The 17,224-nt window shown below is 37.9% G+C and overlaps 1 protein-coding gene across 1 annotated transcript; it reads right to left on the bottom strand.

Moving 5' to 3' along the window:
• Positions 1–5,289: 5,289 nt before the first annotated feature.
• Positions 5,290–6,763, bottom strand: foxi1 (forkhead box i1). The gene is made up of 2 exons (XM_084135385.1): positions 5,993–6,763; positions 5,290–5,866 (listed from the first exon to the last, which is right to left on the bottom strand). The coding sequence occupies exons 1-2, from the start codon at positions 6,621–6,623 to the stop codon at positions 5,352–5,354; spliced, it is 1,146 nt and encodes a 381-aa protein (XP_083991511.1). The 5' UTR covers positions 6,624–6,763; the 3' UTR covers positions 5,290–5,351.
• Between the last annotated feature and the right edge of the window lie 10,461 nt (positions 6,764–17,224).

Here is a 17,224-nt window from a genome sequence, read left to right as displayed (position 1 = left end):
TGGCTGAAACCTCCCTAAATCATTTTGCATGTCAAGTGGTGACAGTTCAGAGAGCTTATATGGGTTTGGCTCTATATAAACGCATCCATATGGATCTCTGGATCTCATGCCATTATCAGCCCATACATTACCTCTTTTATGGGCCCAGTAAGGAGTCTGATGAAACCATACCAGAGTCCTGCCAGTCATGCCAGCATTATCCTCAGATATCAAATGTATGCTACATGTTTTTTACAGAGCTGCGAGGAGCCCAGCCACAGTCGGGAACGTCAGCATGTTGCGCCCTTAAATATTTAACTTCCTCAAGAGATCTCGCGGCGATATGAGATATTAGCTCCCTAATTCCTGCTGACTGGTACAAACAGATGTTGAACGTCAGGTTGAAACTATCATGTTCTTCAGGTCAGACGGTTTGGCGATAAAGCTCAGTTACGAGGCTGGACACATTGCACAGGATCTAGACACAACATTTACTGTATTATGGGTTTGACAATGATGAACAGACCGTAGGATGACTGAACCATCACTACTGTAAGTTATGGGTCTGTTTTGATAGACCTGACTGTAATAGTATCATGTTCATGCATCAAATGGATCCTTTATACAGGAGATAAAACGGTCAAGTCAGGTCTTTCCAATGTGGTCATCGCACTGACTTGATTCTCTATTAAAGTTTTATCAATAATTCATCGTTACATCAAACTGATTGACTTCAGAGAGACTATTAATGCAACTGAACAGGTTTAGTCTAATATAACTGGTGATTTGTCTCTGATATACAGTACAAGACAAAGGTTTAGACACTTGACTGAATGTATGTTCTTAGATCTTAAGCCATATGCTTAAATGTTTCAGATTAGGTTTGTGGACATACAGTATATAAACTATGAATTTCACTAAGAAACATTTTTTTATTATTTTATTAAGCAACTTATTTATTATATTTATATAAAAAAAAATATTTTAAAAATGTAAAAATTTACTGCATTAATATTTGATATATAACATCATTATATATATATATATATATATATATAAGTGTGTGTGTGTGTGTGTGTGTGTGTGTGTAAAATAATTAAAACATAATTTACAAAGTTTTATAATGAAGTTTAATAACTATAAATCATTCTCAAACTTTTTAATATACTTTTTAAATAATACTGAAAGAAGTTCACATGTCTGCACCCTTTTTTTCCCCCCTTTGATTGATTGATTGAACAAACAAATGTTATTCTGAAATATAGGAAATCGTGTAAGAATGAGTTGGTGCATTTAAACATCTGACCTGTAGTGTGCATTTAATCAATTGACTTCCTAAATTAACAGGTTTAGTCTAGAATAACTGATGAACCTCAAAGTCTTGACCTAATACACTTTTCTGTGTTCCTGTGTCCCTAACAGGAAAAAGCATCTGTTCGGCTAATGGCAGTGGTGTTTCACACATCCCAGAGTGCAACACTATCCTCCAGTAACTCATCAGTTCGGTCTCAATCTCTTGAGTCGCTGAGTGACTGCACTTCCCCAGGCCGGGTCTTATCAGCACTGACGGTAACACGATTCCTCAAGAGCGGCAGATCTCCACACCAAACTCTGTTTATCTTTACAAACCCACTGATCGAGCGCTTAGTACCTGATTTGTGAACTATTTGGGAATTGAAAAGCACAAACTTTTGTGCACATCCGCACAGCATTTGTATAGTCAAATGCTTTGATTTTAATAAACTAATGCATGATTTCTGGTGCCACAAACTCCTCACCTTATATATTGTCCTTGTTTTCCCGGCATTTCCGTGCAAGGGTCAGATGTCAGTAGAAAGTGATATTTCCTCTTCCTGCTATGGGAAAACAGGATTAGATTAGATTAGATCAGATTATCAGATTGGATTAGATTAGAATAATCTTGGTCAAACCTGCTGCACTGAAGTCTCAAAGTTGAAGTCTCTATGATGAAGCTTTAGGGTGATGGGTGACCAAAGAGTTTAAACCTCTGATTATGGTCTTTCCTCATAGGAGGGGGACTAGAAGAACATCAGCACCCTTTGAGACTCCCACAGACAAGCATGCAGGCCAATCCCTGCCCCAGGGCATCCTCACCTTACATACAGGGGCCTGGCACCTGAGAGATGGGAAAGGTGAAGTGTGAGGGCCCCCAGGGGCCCCACGGTCAGCAAGGTGACATGTCACTGTCCATCTGTGGGGCAAATATAACAACACCACAAACTTTTTTAAGAATAAATAATTTTATAAATGCAAGAATAGAAAGAGACCACACAATAATGATTAAAATAATACATTGTTGAATGTTTCAATGAATTTCATATATTCAATTATCTAGTAATTAGAAAAATTACATATCACACACTCCTTTCCCGAAGTGACTCTTTTTTAGGGTTTATTTCCAAGTCAATTTGAAACTACTCAGATGTTATTTGCCCAGGAAAAAACAATTCATTGAACACAGAACTGTAATTAATAAAGCAGTGAGAAATAAGAAAAGGTTTTAGGATAAGAAACATTAGGATGTCAAAAAAAATTTGACCAACAAATAATGTAATTAATAAACTACATAAAATTATATAATTTAAAAAACATGTGACAACTTTCTCCAATAAAATGGCAAAGCCTAGTTGCATGGCCACTTGCCAGTAAAACAAATCACAATTTAAGACCGTTTACAACATACAATTGCTTAGTTTCAAATGTGAACGAGTTTTACACCAGTGTGTATTGATTAGGTCATTTAGCTAATAGCTATTAAGCTAACTGAAATAAGGCAGAATCTGAGGTAAGTGAACCAAGTTAAGCCTAATTACCCGTAGTGTACGAACATGCAGCACAAAGTTTCTTCACGTCACATTAGTATGAGCTAATTCATATTATTCATTTTTTTAGCGTCAGCAATTAGTGAAGTATCGATGCTCGGTATCAATCTGAAACAGAACGCGCGCGCGCGCGATCGCGTCTCATTGGACGCGTCAGTTTGCACAATAATTCATGCAAATGGACAGAAACGATCGAATCCCAGGATGAATTAAACCAAATGCACATCTAATTTATTTTACTGTAATTGCAATTGTACAGTTGTGCTTATCCGTTTAATAAAAAAAGAAGCGTCCGTTCCATAGGCTACATACCGGGACGTTTATTTTTGTGTTTTTTGGTCACAACTGTGTCAGTCAACATGACAATAATGATGCTGTGCCTCACATTACACCAGTCATTAAATACATTTGTGTAGACATTTTTTGTCTACAAAAATGAACGACAGTTGTAAGAAATGTAATGCAAAGAAGAACTAAAAGCACATGTAAACTGAACTAAAGTATTTTTATTTTTAAATAGGCTATTTCCTTTTTATCACCTTAGTCTTATTTATCATTAACCCTTATAGTGTTTTCTAGCTAAGTGAATAAAACTGACTGCATGTAGGTGTCTGTACATATCATTTCTGTCCATTTCAATTATGTAGGCCTTCTCATTCAGACTATGAGAATCCATCCCGCAATATAGTGGAACAACAATGTCCTTTGTTAGAATAAAGACACACGGAGGGAAATTCGCTCCGAGTGCTTTCATTTGTTCCCAGATCTCTGTGTTTTCACTAGAGAGCAGCAGGGTGTCTCTGGTGATGCCAAAACCGTTCGTGTTCCAGCACTGTTGACACGAATCTCCTGTCAGTTCTGCTTTATCCCAGACAACAGAGCCAATTGAGTTGTATTTGAGTTTATTTTCATTTTCTTTCTTTGCAGGGCATGCAGTGGATTGACTCTGAAATAAGAGCAGAGTGAACAGGCCCCCAAAAAGAATATAAAATACCCGATTGCACAGCAAAAATCTAGGTTTGTAACCATCTAAAGAGAACTTCTCTCCTAAAATTGAAGATTAATAATAAGGAGTTTTACAGCCTGATGCTAGGAGAACCTTTTTGTTAGAAAAGTGATTTAAAGTGCTTTAAAGAACCTAGAAACATCTCCATGATGTTTGAAGAACTTAAAATGCTGCACTTTGTTCATCTCCAAAGAACCACTGGATAACCTGTACTTTTTTAAAGAGTGGGGATGATGTGAAGTTCACTCAAATAAGCAGAGTATAAATAAAAGCTTCCCGACAAACAGTTGAACTTTTGAACTCTCCAGATATGAAGCTGTGATGAATGACTTTGATTATGGTCGATTGCCTGCATTCAAAGTGGCAGGCGGAAAATGTCTCAGTCTCACCTTCTGCTTTCGTGCAGCTCAGACTGGACTTGAGTTAATGGTAGAAGGGGAAGTTGAATCTCTGGTTAAAGCGGCAGATATAAGCCTATTTACTCCATCACCCAGTTGAGTCTGTGCCACTCAGCACCAGTGGTTGTACAGTAAATAAACAGGCCCTGCATGCTGCTGAAAAACTCCCCTGAGATAATGAGGACAACGAAGAGTTAAATGTGTCTGGCTTTTTGCAGAAAGCAATTAGGAGAACACCCAGCAGGGGCACGGATTAATTCAAACGCTCGATTAAACCTGAAATTCTTTTGATAAATAATTGTCAACTCAATATGTTTGCTGGGGTTGATCTGTTCTGTTATGGGAAAAAATATGGGGGCTGCATGACTTTAAAATGTAGGGTTTCAGAACAACTTTTTCACTGTACTATTTGCCTCAAAAGTGCAATTTGAAATTTCAGTGCTTCTGTTTAAAACTGAACAGTACTTTAGTGCAAAAGCTAATTAAAAGTTGTCTTTAAACTGCCAGTTTGATTGCAGCCGTCTGCAAACAAACTATATATAATTGCACGCAACTGTAAACAAACTACATAAACATGCAAACATGTTAATTGCTGTTATGGTTTTGTGCATCTCTACAGCCACCCGCTGATCGCGTGGGAACACACTGAGATGCACTAGTGTTTGTGTTTGTTGTGCCATTGAGACAGAACTTCATGCATATGATGTTTTGCTCATCATAGAGCAAATAAACAGAAACAGAAGCTACAGACGTGTCAGATATATGCAAATTTTATTTACAAATCAGAAACATTCCAATTAAATAAAATATATCAACATTTCTTCTACAAAAAACTGCATCTCAGAAGGCACTTGTTATAGTGGCCTAGGAAACAGACATGTGTGGACATGTAAAGTATCACAGTTTGGTGCAGAATTGTCATTTAGCCAAGGCAGAATACATGTAAATGATGCAAACCCACGCCAAGCACTTGCTGATGCATCCAAAAACACCAGACAGGCCCCACTGAAATGAACTTCAAGCTGTGCAACTGAGGTGAAAGTGTATAGAAATCAAGTCTATTGTAAGAACAGTTTGACCATGTACTCACAGAGCACATTAGAGGTTCGATGAACTTGAGCGTCCCTAAACTTCGGTTCCATCCCTGTTGTATATGAGATTATTGACACTGAAATGGTTGGAGAGCGAGTTGATCAAGCCACTGTTATTATGGGATGTTGAGTAGTAGTTGAGTCTGTTGGTGTTGAGATGACCGGGTTCTGATGGAGGGGCGAGTTCATGTCCAGACATGCCGTGCGTAAAATCCCCCAAGTGTCCAGAGCTGACGTCTCTGCTTCTGATCCCGTTGCTGTTTCCCGCCATTACCGAGTTCATGTTACCGATAAAGTTGTTAAAACACGGGCTGTGCTCGGCGGACGGTGAGGGGGATGATTTGGGCTCGCTGGGGGTCGGAGAGTTTTGGAGACTCTGCGGGGACGCGCTCATCAGACTCGCCGTGTCCGCCAATTTGAGCGCGTCCTCGGATTTTACAGACAGGCCACTGGCGTTTCCATCAGCTCTTCTTTTTCTCTTCCTTCTGAAGTTGCCGTTATCGAACATTTTCTCGCAATTGGGATCCAAAGTCCAGTAATTTCCTTTACCTTAAAAAAAAGATTTGAAAAATGTTAGTGCGCAAAGCGTAATTATGCACGCGAAACCAATTCCACATACAATTTAACACTATCTTCTATGATATATGTCTATGAGAAAAGAACGTTCAAACTTACCAGGGTCATCCTCATCCCGCGCAACTTTCTTGAAGCAATCATTCAAGGAAAGATTGTGTCTTATGGAGTTCTGCCATCCGGCTTTGCTTTTCTTATAAAAAGGAAAGTTGTCGGCCACATACTGATAAATCTGACTGAGGGTCAGTTTCTTATCCTGAGTGTTCTGAATAGCCATCGCAATCAGCGCTGAATATGAGTACGGCGGTCTAACCATCTTGAAAAGTTCTTGCTGACTTGAAATGGAAAGCCACCCGAGATCTGCGCTTCCGAAGCCGGTGGGCGGAGGCAGAAACTGCCGCTGGTTCGACCCAAATCCTGACTGGATGTAAGACCCTCCGTTCGGGCCTGAGAGATACGGGGAAGAGCTGATACCTGGGCTGTTCATCCACAGGTAAGGGTTGGTTGTGGGCGAGGTGTACTCGCCGAGTGCGTAGCTGGAAGGATGCGCAGGTGGCCTTTGCGCGTGGTGGTGGTGATGGTGGAGGTTCTGCTGGTACATGCTGAAGTTGGTGTCGCAGTACACGGTCATGTCCAGGATGTCCTGCGCGTTGTGGTGCTGGAGGGGACTGGTCTGCTGGCTCGACGGCTGCTGCCCAAACGCGTTCATAATCCGTTCTCCCTCTAGAAACATGAAGCAAGCTGAGTTTCGCCGAGCAAACCTGCTGAATGTGCTCGTATCTGAGGGTTTACCCTAGAGTGCCCGAGTAGGCATCAGGGGAGGGTTATTTAACCTGTGCAGTGAATGAACTGCTGGTTGGCAACCCCTCCCACTGTCACACTTCTCCTCAATTAACTTCATCCAATATGCGTAGAGATCATTCATGTGATAAGCATTTGGGATTCAAGGCGGCTGAACACAAAGTCTGTTTAAATACAAAAAAAAAAAAAAAAAAAAGCTAAATTATTTATCTAAAGAACATATCTAGCCCTATATACGTACATGCATGCTACATACATACATACATATATATATATATATATATATATATATATATATATATATATATATATATATATATAACAAAGTAGGCTAAATAAAATTCAATCAGAATATAGAGGAGATGCTGGTTGTCACACTTTTAACGCCATGCAGTGTAGGTCAGTTTATACAAGCCTTAACGCATTGACTAAATAAACAAAGCTGTATAACATTTTCGTTGTGATTCGCAGTTAAAAAAATAAAAAAATAAAAAAATAAAAAATTGTGGGGCATGTTGTCATTGAGCTATTTTTTATTTTTATTTTATTTTTATTTATTTTTTACACAGGACCCTGTCGCTGAAATAGCATAACCGGTTGTAAACAGTAAAAATAAAATAACAAAATGCCAAATTTTGGTCCAAAAATATTGTAAATAATAAATTGCAAGCATTTTAAAACACGCGTGACAACTTATCCTGTTAGTGTGGTTTTTACTGTGTTCTCTGGTTTATCCATTGCAAAAAAATATGGTGATGCTGGAATTTTAATTTGGATCACAGCATTATTCTAATGTAAAACGACTGAACTGAATTGAAACCAACACACAAAACAGCTCCTACAGGAAAAATAATAATTTGTGCAACTGAACTTTTGACTCAAAACCTCATTGATAACAACTAACCCTATGAATGAACATGAAAATAAGGTACAATCAAATCAATAAAATGAGATGTTTAGTTTAGACAGAAGTTAATGAACACTTAACATGACATTAGTCCAATTGATGAAACGCCCCCAACACACTATGCAAATGTACAGTACATCTATCACCCGAACTTAATGAAGTTTCGCTTGAATTTACAAATGGATACGACAGAACAATCAAAATGAACAGAAATGTGTTGTTTTTGGGAAAGTGTTCTGTTATTCAGCTTTTGCATTAGGCTACTTACTGCTAAACTTACTGTTACTTTTCTGGCTGTTTTAAATTTTTGAAAATGCACAGGACATTCATCTTACGAGAACGTCTGAAAAAGAGTTGATGCAAATTATAAACTATCTATATGGTCTACACTGGAAATATTTGTTTCACTATAAATGTTATAATTTAATAATAGTCATATATATATATATATATATATATATATATATATATATATATATATATATATATAGTGAAAAAAATAAATGTTTATGATTATAATCTGTTCAATATAATTTTATTAAGGTCTTTTAGCGTTTATATATAATTAAGTTATTTGTAAACTATAGTTCAAGAATAAACTAACATATAGCCTAATCTTTAAAAGCGTGAAAATAAACTATCCTGAAAGAAATGATGGCGATAGTATTTTACGCTTTACATCATGTGCATGTTATTCATATTGTGATTAAACTAGAGGTCTTTAGACCATGCAGTGAAGGCGAATATGCTTCTCTATCGCCACCTTCTGTCCATTTGCAGAACATGAACATTTCAGCTGTATTCACAGAAGAACATTGCAGTCACAATACGAAATGCTCACAAGATGTAGCAAATGACTCGATGACAAAATGACAGAAGACTGACAATGACCAGCAAACCCTAAAAGGCCCTTTGTCAGCTTTTAAAATGTTCAATCTTTCTCCAGTTTAAAAATGTAAGCTTTTGTCTTCCTTTTTGACACCAGAAAAAGTGTTTAACAGATGTTAATTAAGGTCTTAATTGAACTTAAGATTTTACAGTGTATCATAAGTAGGGTGATATCAGCTAAATTGGGCCACTTTTTGGTAAATCGTTTGGGACAATAATACAATACCATATATGGCTTTTCCATGTGTTTTTATGATTAATAATGACTGATAATTTTTTGTTGAAATTATGTAATAAAATATAATTATTTAGGCCCTACAGTTCTTGAAACATCAGCTGTGCCAACTTTTTTTGCATGAGCAGTTTCAGGTAAAATGGGCCAGTGGTTTCAGGTAAAATGGGCCAGTCAAACTGCAAAGGGAAATAGTAATTTATCATCAATTTTAATTTTAAAACACAATTGCTTATACAGCCACATAACATTTAAACTGCATTAAACAAACATATTCATATGTGCCATTAATAAAAAAAAACATTTTGGGTGCAAACCCACATGTTCAAATGTGCAATTAAAAAAGTCCATTTGGAACAGAATAGATCAGTGAACTGCTGTCAGTGGTGTGTGTGTGTGTAACTATATAACTATATTTAATTAAAAATATATATTTTTTGGAATGGCTTGGGTTGGGCTGGAGAAATATATATATGTAAATATACACCTTAGATGCATTAAGCAGGGTAAGAAGATGTAGTAAGATGCCACTCTTGAAAACAGTGTGCATTAGCTGTTAAATTGTAATATATTTAAAGATGAGTTTAGCAGAGGATGATGATGTATCAATATGTGTGTGTGTGTGTGTGTGTGTATATATATATGTGTGTGTGTGTGTGCGTGTGTGTGTGTGTATGTATGTATATATAATTAGGGGACATAAATGGAAACATGTGACTATTATAATAATTATTAATTAATTAAATATAGTTATTTAGTTACACACACTCACTCACATGTGTATGTGTGTTTGTGAGTGACACAGATGATGGCCCATTTTAGCTGAAACCATGTGGCCCATTTTACCTCAGTGGGTTAAGGTAAATTGGGCCGCCAAGAAAAACATAATTTTTTTTACAAATATATTCATATACCAAACTAACAACATTATTTCTGATTGATGCCATCAAGACAGATATTATGCATAGTTTTTTATGTGCATGTTTGTTTTTTTATAGATTTATCATCCTTATAATAGTTTAGTTAGATTTGGTATGCCAGGCTACTTACCATGCAGCTTTCTGGTGCAGTCTTGATTTGAATTATTGCCCAGCACACCATAGCAACCATAAACCAATAAAATCACCTGTTACTTGTCAAGCACAGTTATGACAACAGTTTAAAATCCTTTGCAGTCATTGGCTCTAAATTCCAGAGGGGCTGGGACCCCTAAACCTTAAATGGCCCATTTTACCTGATGGCCCATTTTACGTGATATCACCCTAAATAAACAAACTAAAAACTATAACCCAAATGTTTGCTAAAATGTCCATACATTCACTTAATTTACATAAAGTTTGATACAATTTCAATTAAAAAAATTGCCATTGTTTCTGGCATATAATTTGGGCAAATAAAAAACTACTAAACTATTTTTCATTGTCATGTTATCATATATATTGAAAGTTGTATGCAATGGATACATTTAAAGGAATTCAACTTTGTTACCTGATGTTATGTTCCATGGCATCCTCCAGGGTTATAACTATTACTATAGTAAAGAAGCAGCGCTGAGGTACAAAGTTACCTAGAATTAACACTCTATCTGCATCTAATCGCTGAGACCTTCAAAACCTTCATAAACCTGCTGAAAACCACTCTACAAATCACAGACACAAAGGCACTTACCAAATATACATTCTATTAAAAATCTTTATCTATTTAATTAATTATTATTTTTAATTTGCAACACTTCCATGACGGTCCCGGGGCAGCCAAGAAAGGGAGCACTGGCACCATGTCTTATGCAGTGACCTGAAAAAAAATATAGTAAATTCTGTCCAAAATAAACACCAGATAAAAACAAATAATGAAAAAAAGAATTTGTTTTAAAGAACAAATTGAGAAATTTTAGAACTTATTTAATTTCTTTTTTTTTATTTATTATTGCTTACACACAAGTACTGAAACTATATGGCTCTATTTCTCAAAACTCTACACACAAAACCACACAACGTCACACATCCCTTGAAAAAGCAAACACTTATTCACATTCATAACTAACTCTTCTTAAAGTGTTGTTTTTGCATAGTAACTTTACACACAAACCATCAAATGATTAGCCATAACTATGCCAAACTACACACAGATGTGTAAAATGTAAACCACTGCTATATTGTGTCTTTTGCTTCTTCAGTGTGCCGTAGATGTATGTGCACAAATACACTGTATATACAGAATGTATGCATAACTGATCAACTGACCACACTGAACTGACTTGGGCTGAATAATGGCACTATTGGCTTGAGCTGCTTTTCAGGAGAATTTGAATTTGTTATATTGTGAAGCCACTTTTGAGAATCAATTTGTTCGTGTAGGAAAAATATCTATATTTAAAACTTTAACGGCCGTCTGCCGGAAGCAGAGGCGGACAGAGTACACAGCTACATTACTTGAGTAAAAGTACAGATACCCCTTGCTAAATTTTACTCAAGTACAAGTAAAAGTACTACAGTCAGATGTCTACTTAAGTAAAAGTACTAAAGTACTTGTTTTTAAAAGTACTTGAGTATCAAGAGTACAAGAGTACATTTTCTAAATATTGCATTACTACTGCCACAGTGCTTACATTGGTAAACACAGCAAACACTTGAAGCGAAAACTATCATTAACTTGTTCAGAAAATTGAAATAGTCTGGCGATGTGGGGCCACGGGTTGGCACATTCCCGGGATGCGATATTTTTTTCCCCAGGATGGTAGGGGAAGACTCATGAATATTCATTAGGGAAGTCATCCCTGATTGGTCTGATGACCTACCCCTAACCCCACCCCTAAACCTACCCGTCACTGGGGGTCTTATGACCTCCATAACCCCGCCCCTAAACCTACCCGTCACTGGGGGTCTTATGACCTCCATAACCCCGCCCCTAAACCTACCCGTCACTGGGGGTCTTATGACCTCCATAACCCCGCCCCTAAACCTACCCGTCACTGGGGTTAAGACCAATCAGGGATGACTTCCATAATGAATATTCATCCATTGTTTTGTCCATGGTTTCGTCTCTTATCTAAATCTGACCATGGAGTTGACTTTGGCGGAAAGCTGAAGGTGATTGCTGATAGGCTGTCCCAATCAGTGGCGCCTGCACAATCCAATCACATTTGAGAGGGTTTCCGAGATGTTTCTTTTTTCCTTTTTTTTTTTTTTTTTTTTTTTTAGAAGTAGTAACGGGTACTCACAGTTATGGATAGAAATGTAGTGGAGTAAAGAGTACAATATTTGCCTCTCAAATGTACTTGAGTAAAGTCATGAGTACTCCCCAAAAATGATACTCGAGTAAAGTACAGATCCCTCAAAATTGTACTTAAGTACTGTACTCAAGTAAATGTACTCAGTTACTGTCCGGCTCTGGCCGGAAGCTAGTTATTTTAGTCGATAAAGTTTTAAATATAGATATATTTCTCACACAAACACATCGATTCACTTCAGAAGGCCTTTATTAACCCCCGCAGAGCCGTGTGGATTAGTTTTATGATGGATGGATGCACTTTGATGGACTTCCAAACATAAACTGCCATTCACTGCGATTATAAAGCTTGGAAGAGCCAGGACATTTTTAATATAACTCAGATTGTATTCGTCTGAAAGAAGAATGTCATATACACCTAGGATGGCTTGAGGGTGGGCAAACTATCCCTTTAAGGACATGCTCTAAATGACTTTCTTCATGAACGACACCAGCATCTACCCACAGACGACCACCAAGCTCGCAGCGGCACATAATGTCATCTGTTAACCCTCCTATTACCTTTGGGGTCAATTTGACCCCATTCAGTGTTTAACGTCTCAAAATACATACTTTAAAAAAATTTTTTTGCTTCAAATTTAAAGACTTTTCCTAATTTAATGGGGACAACTGGGTAAACATAAAATTAACATGATGATAGGTTTTCAATGTTCTGTACGTACTTTTGTAGCATCGGTGTTCTTTGGGGTCAATTTGACCCCAGGCTCATTTTGCTGTATAAAACATATAAGAAATATCATTTTTTTTGTTGTTCACACATTGGTGATTAGGCACAAATCCCACATTTATTCTGGATGATATTGAGGTCATTATAAGTTGAGATTTTATGATCTTCAAAAACCTTCCCTCTGCTTTAGGGCCCTAACCTGACATTACCATATAGGCCTACTTGAAGTATTGCGAGAACCACTGATAGTTCACACGATATAGTGGAGGGGGGGAATCATAATTCTCACAAGAAATTAGATATTTCCAGTGCCAATTATATATTTCCAGGGAAGGGAAAACATAATTCTTGCAAGAACTTTGATATTTTGTTCCGTGGGGGAGGGGAAAACATAATATAGGGGAGGAGCAAATGTATGAAAGCTTCCACAGAAGCCTTATAAACCATTTCTCTTTGTGCTTTGTGAGCTCTCTCTTTATGCTCTTTCTCAATTGAAAATTACCTCTTAGCAAAGTTTTTTGGGGTTTTTTTTTGGGTTCTATACGGACCTATTCGCCAGCAAGACACCAGTCAACCCGCCCGAAATGCAGGACGACGCCATACCAGCCATCCCGTCAGTGTTGACCAGTGAGGTCAGGCATGCGATCCAGAACATCCAGAAAGACCGGCGCCAGGGCTGGACGGAATCGAGGCCGAGCTGCTCAAAGAGGGTGGACCGATGCTGTGGGCAGCATTGGACAGCCATTTCAGCCACTACATGGCGCAGAGAAGAACACCAGATCAATGGAAGACGGCCAAGACAGTGCTGTTGTACAAGAAGGGTGACCGCAAACAGCTGAGGAATTATCGGCCAATCTGGCTCCTGCCGACCGTGTACAAGGTCTTCACCAAGGTGCTGTACAACCGACTAGCCAGGCAGTTGGACGAACAACAGCCACCCGAACAGGCCGGCTTCCGGTCTGGCTACAGCACAATGGACCACATCCACGTGCTGAACCAACTGCTCGAACGCTGCCGGAAGTACAAGATGCCCTTGGTACTGGCCTTCGTAGACTACGAGAAAGCCTTCGACAGCATAGAGATCAATGCCGTACTGCTCGCCCTACAACAACAGGGCATCTCCTACGAGTACGTGGACCTTTTGCGGGAGCTGAACAGCGGATGCGCCACCAACATCACCTTGTTCGACCGGACACTTCCCACTTGAATGACAGGGTACAGCTGTGGCCAAATTTGAAATTTTTTCTGCTTCAGTTGTTATGATGTTGATTCACATTTTTCTAGATTATTGTGCAGAGTGATCAGTGGCATTTTACATAATTTTAAAAAGCTTTATCACAAAACCCCAAATTTCACTGTTTTTGTCCTTGGCACCAAATTACCAGCTAACATCATTTTACTAATCATATCATCAGCACATGATTGCTATAAGGAAGGAAGAAGTGCTTCCAATCATTGTGTTCTTCTGTTAGCAATGGTTTCCTCCAAAGAAAGATGGAGGATCATCTTTGCATCAAAATGGCCTCCATTTACCAGATCATCAAGAGCTTCAAGAATAGAGGTTCGGCTGCAGTGAAGAAGGCTTTAGGATGTCCCAGAGTGTCCAGCAAGTACCAGGAACTTCTCCTGAGGAATCAGCTAGGGAATCGTGTCACCACCAGTGCAGAACTGCTCAATATTGGCAGCAGGTGGGTGTGAGAGCATCTGCACAAACAGCGAGGCCAAGACTTTTGGACAACGACCTGGTGTCAAGAAGGGCAGCAAAGAAGCCACTTCTCTCCAATAAAAACATCAAATATTGGCTGAAATTCTGCAGGAATTACAAGAATTGGACAGCAGAAGACTGGTGCAAAGTTAATGTATCTGATTAGAACATCTGGAAAATCGATTGTCCAGAGAAGAAAAGGTGAACGCTACCATGAGTCCTGTGTCGTGCCAACAGTGAGGCATCCTGAGACTATCAATGGGAGTGTCATATTGACCCCAAACCTATCCTTGATAAAATATATTATATAATATAATAAATAAATAGCTATTAAAACACCAAAAATATATATAATTTTTGAATTTTAGATAAATCAGTGACATTTTATAGTGATTTGCTAATTTGTCCATAGTCGTGCAATAGGTATTCTGGATGTATAAGGGGTGGGGGTGGGGGTGGGGGGTTGGTGGTGTTTTATTTAAAGGGCTATTTAAGTAGTCAACAAAGAAACATAAAGTACCTGACTTAAACCTTTGGGGAAAAAATCAAATTGTGGGGGTTTAAATTGGTGGGGTCAAATTGACCCCAGTGGGTAAAAGATGTTGGTAGATTTGAGGGTAACAGGAGGGTTAAAAGAGAAATAATTGCAGTTTACACATTTTACACAATTATTTATATATGGAAAGCCAAAAATAGAAAATCAACATCTTACAATATCAGGAAATAACATTAGAGACTTAATTAAAATAAGTTTAATGCTCTTTTCATATCTTAAAACCATATGTTTTTTTATTTGAAAGCATCCTATATATCAGTGGTTCCCAAACCTGTCCTGCCGGCACCCCAACACTGCACATTTTCTTTGTCTCCCTAATCAAACACACCTGATTCAACTCATCAGCTCATTAACCCATGTGATAATGAGCTGATGAGTTGAATCAGGTGTGTTTGATTAGGGAGACAAAGAAAACGTGCAGTGTTGGGGTGCCGGCAGGACAGGTTTGGGAACCACTGCTATATATGACAGTAAATTATATATAAAAAATATACATGTATGAAATATTCATAATAAATTATGCCATTGATGGATAATTATATCTAGGTGAAAATGTGATTTTTTGTTGTTGCTCACAAGCAGTCAGTTAACATCAGTGCTGCTGCCTGATGATGGTGTCTCAATGATCTGCACCTCAGTCTGACCCGGAGAATCATCTCGAGATGCTTTCTGGCAGCTCTGAGGAAAGAGGTCAGTCTCCCGAACCTCTTTTTCCTCCTTCTCTTCTTCTTCTTCTTCTCCTCCTCTCCCCACACCTACCTCCTCTGTCTCTCCCTCACCACCAGCATCACACCATCGCACGGATGAAGATGTTGCTCCGCCGTGTCGTTGCCGGGTGTTGGTGATCGTACACCTCGCCATCACTAACTCGAGAACTTCGCTGTCCCATCACTCTGATAAACTCTCGTCTTCAGCCTTGAGATGTTTTAAAGTCCCCCTGTGGTGAGAATCAAGCTTTTAATGTTGTTTATGTGGTGTTTTAATGCTTTAAGACAAACCATGTGTAAATTCATAAGTCGACACCATTGCAGAGTATTTTCTCCTTAAAACTGCAGTGAACCAAAGACAGTCTAAAACACGGTTTGAAATCGCTGGTGTTTCTGACATCACAAACTACCTTGTAACCAATCAGATCAACGTGTGATCGTCAACCAGTGGATCTCTGAGCTGAGTGAGTGAGTGGAGGTGGGGCTCATTTGCATATTCATAGAACTGCATTCAAGCTATTTTAAGGCATGAATAAAGTTTTTTTCAAGGAAAATGAGGTTTAAATATGTAATTGTTATATAATGAGTTTTAAGGGATAAAATGATTGACTGCAGGGGGAATTTAAGGCCTGTTTATTAATGATTCCCTTTCAGGAGAAATATCTGATGATATAGATGATATTACAAATAACAGTCCGTAAAGACAAAGATCATTAGCTGAATAAATACATCTTCAAAAAAAAGAAAAAAAGAAAAAGACATTGGGAAATTTTCTTATTTTTTTCATTCACCAGTTTTTAGGTTTCAGGATTTTTTTTTAACCAAACTTTGAATAAAGATGATTCTCAACTATAATGTTATGTAATATAATGGAATTAATTTATATACTATTTTACTTAATGCAATGTGGGTAAAATGGCCATAAATGGGTAGTGCCATTCTATACACTGCATCTAATTTGCGTTCTTAGTAAAAAGAAGTGTAGTAATGTACATGCAGGTAATACGGTATGTATATGTACATGCAGGTATAATATGTATACTAAAAAAATAGAAACATTGTGGAGACTATGTATTTTGATCCAAAATGGTAGGCTAAATAAATAGTAAAAATATGCTTAAAAAAGCAAAAAAAGAATGCATGAAACATAGGGTAAGAATACATATAGGCCTATCATAACAGACAGTAGCTACACCCATGAATTGTATTTTAATTAGGCCTATATTCTTTGTAAAGTCTGACCAGCAGATGGAGACATGACTTCATCATGATCTCTGATACTGAGAACTCACTGTGATACTTCCATATACAGTGGGTACGGAAAGTATTCAGACCCCCTTACATTTTTCACTCTTTGTTATATTGCAGCCATTTGCTAAAATCATTTAAGTTCATTTTTTCCCTCATTATTATACACACAGCACCCCATATTGACAGAAAAACACAGAATTGTTGACATTTTTGCACATTTATTAAAAAAGAAAAACTGAAATATCACATGGTCCTAAGTATTCAGACCCTTTGCTGTGACACTCATATATTTAACTCAGGTGCTGTCCATTTCTTCTGATCATCCTTGAGAT

The sequence above is a fragment of the Abramis brama genome (genome assembly GCF_963993115.1).
Source record: "Abramis brama genome assembly, chromosome: 14".
In the NCBI taxonomy this organism is placed as follows: domain Eukaryota; kingdom Metazoa; phylum Chordata; class Actinopteri; order Cypriniformes; family Leuciscidae; genus Abramis; species Abramis brama.
Note: the sequence above shows the minus strand (reverse complement) of the source record. Positions and strands in the feature narration are given on the sequence as shown.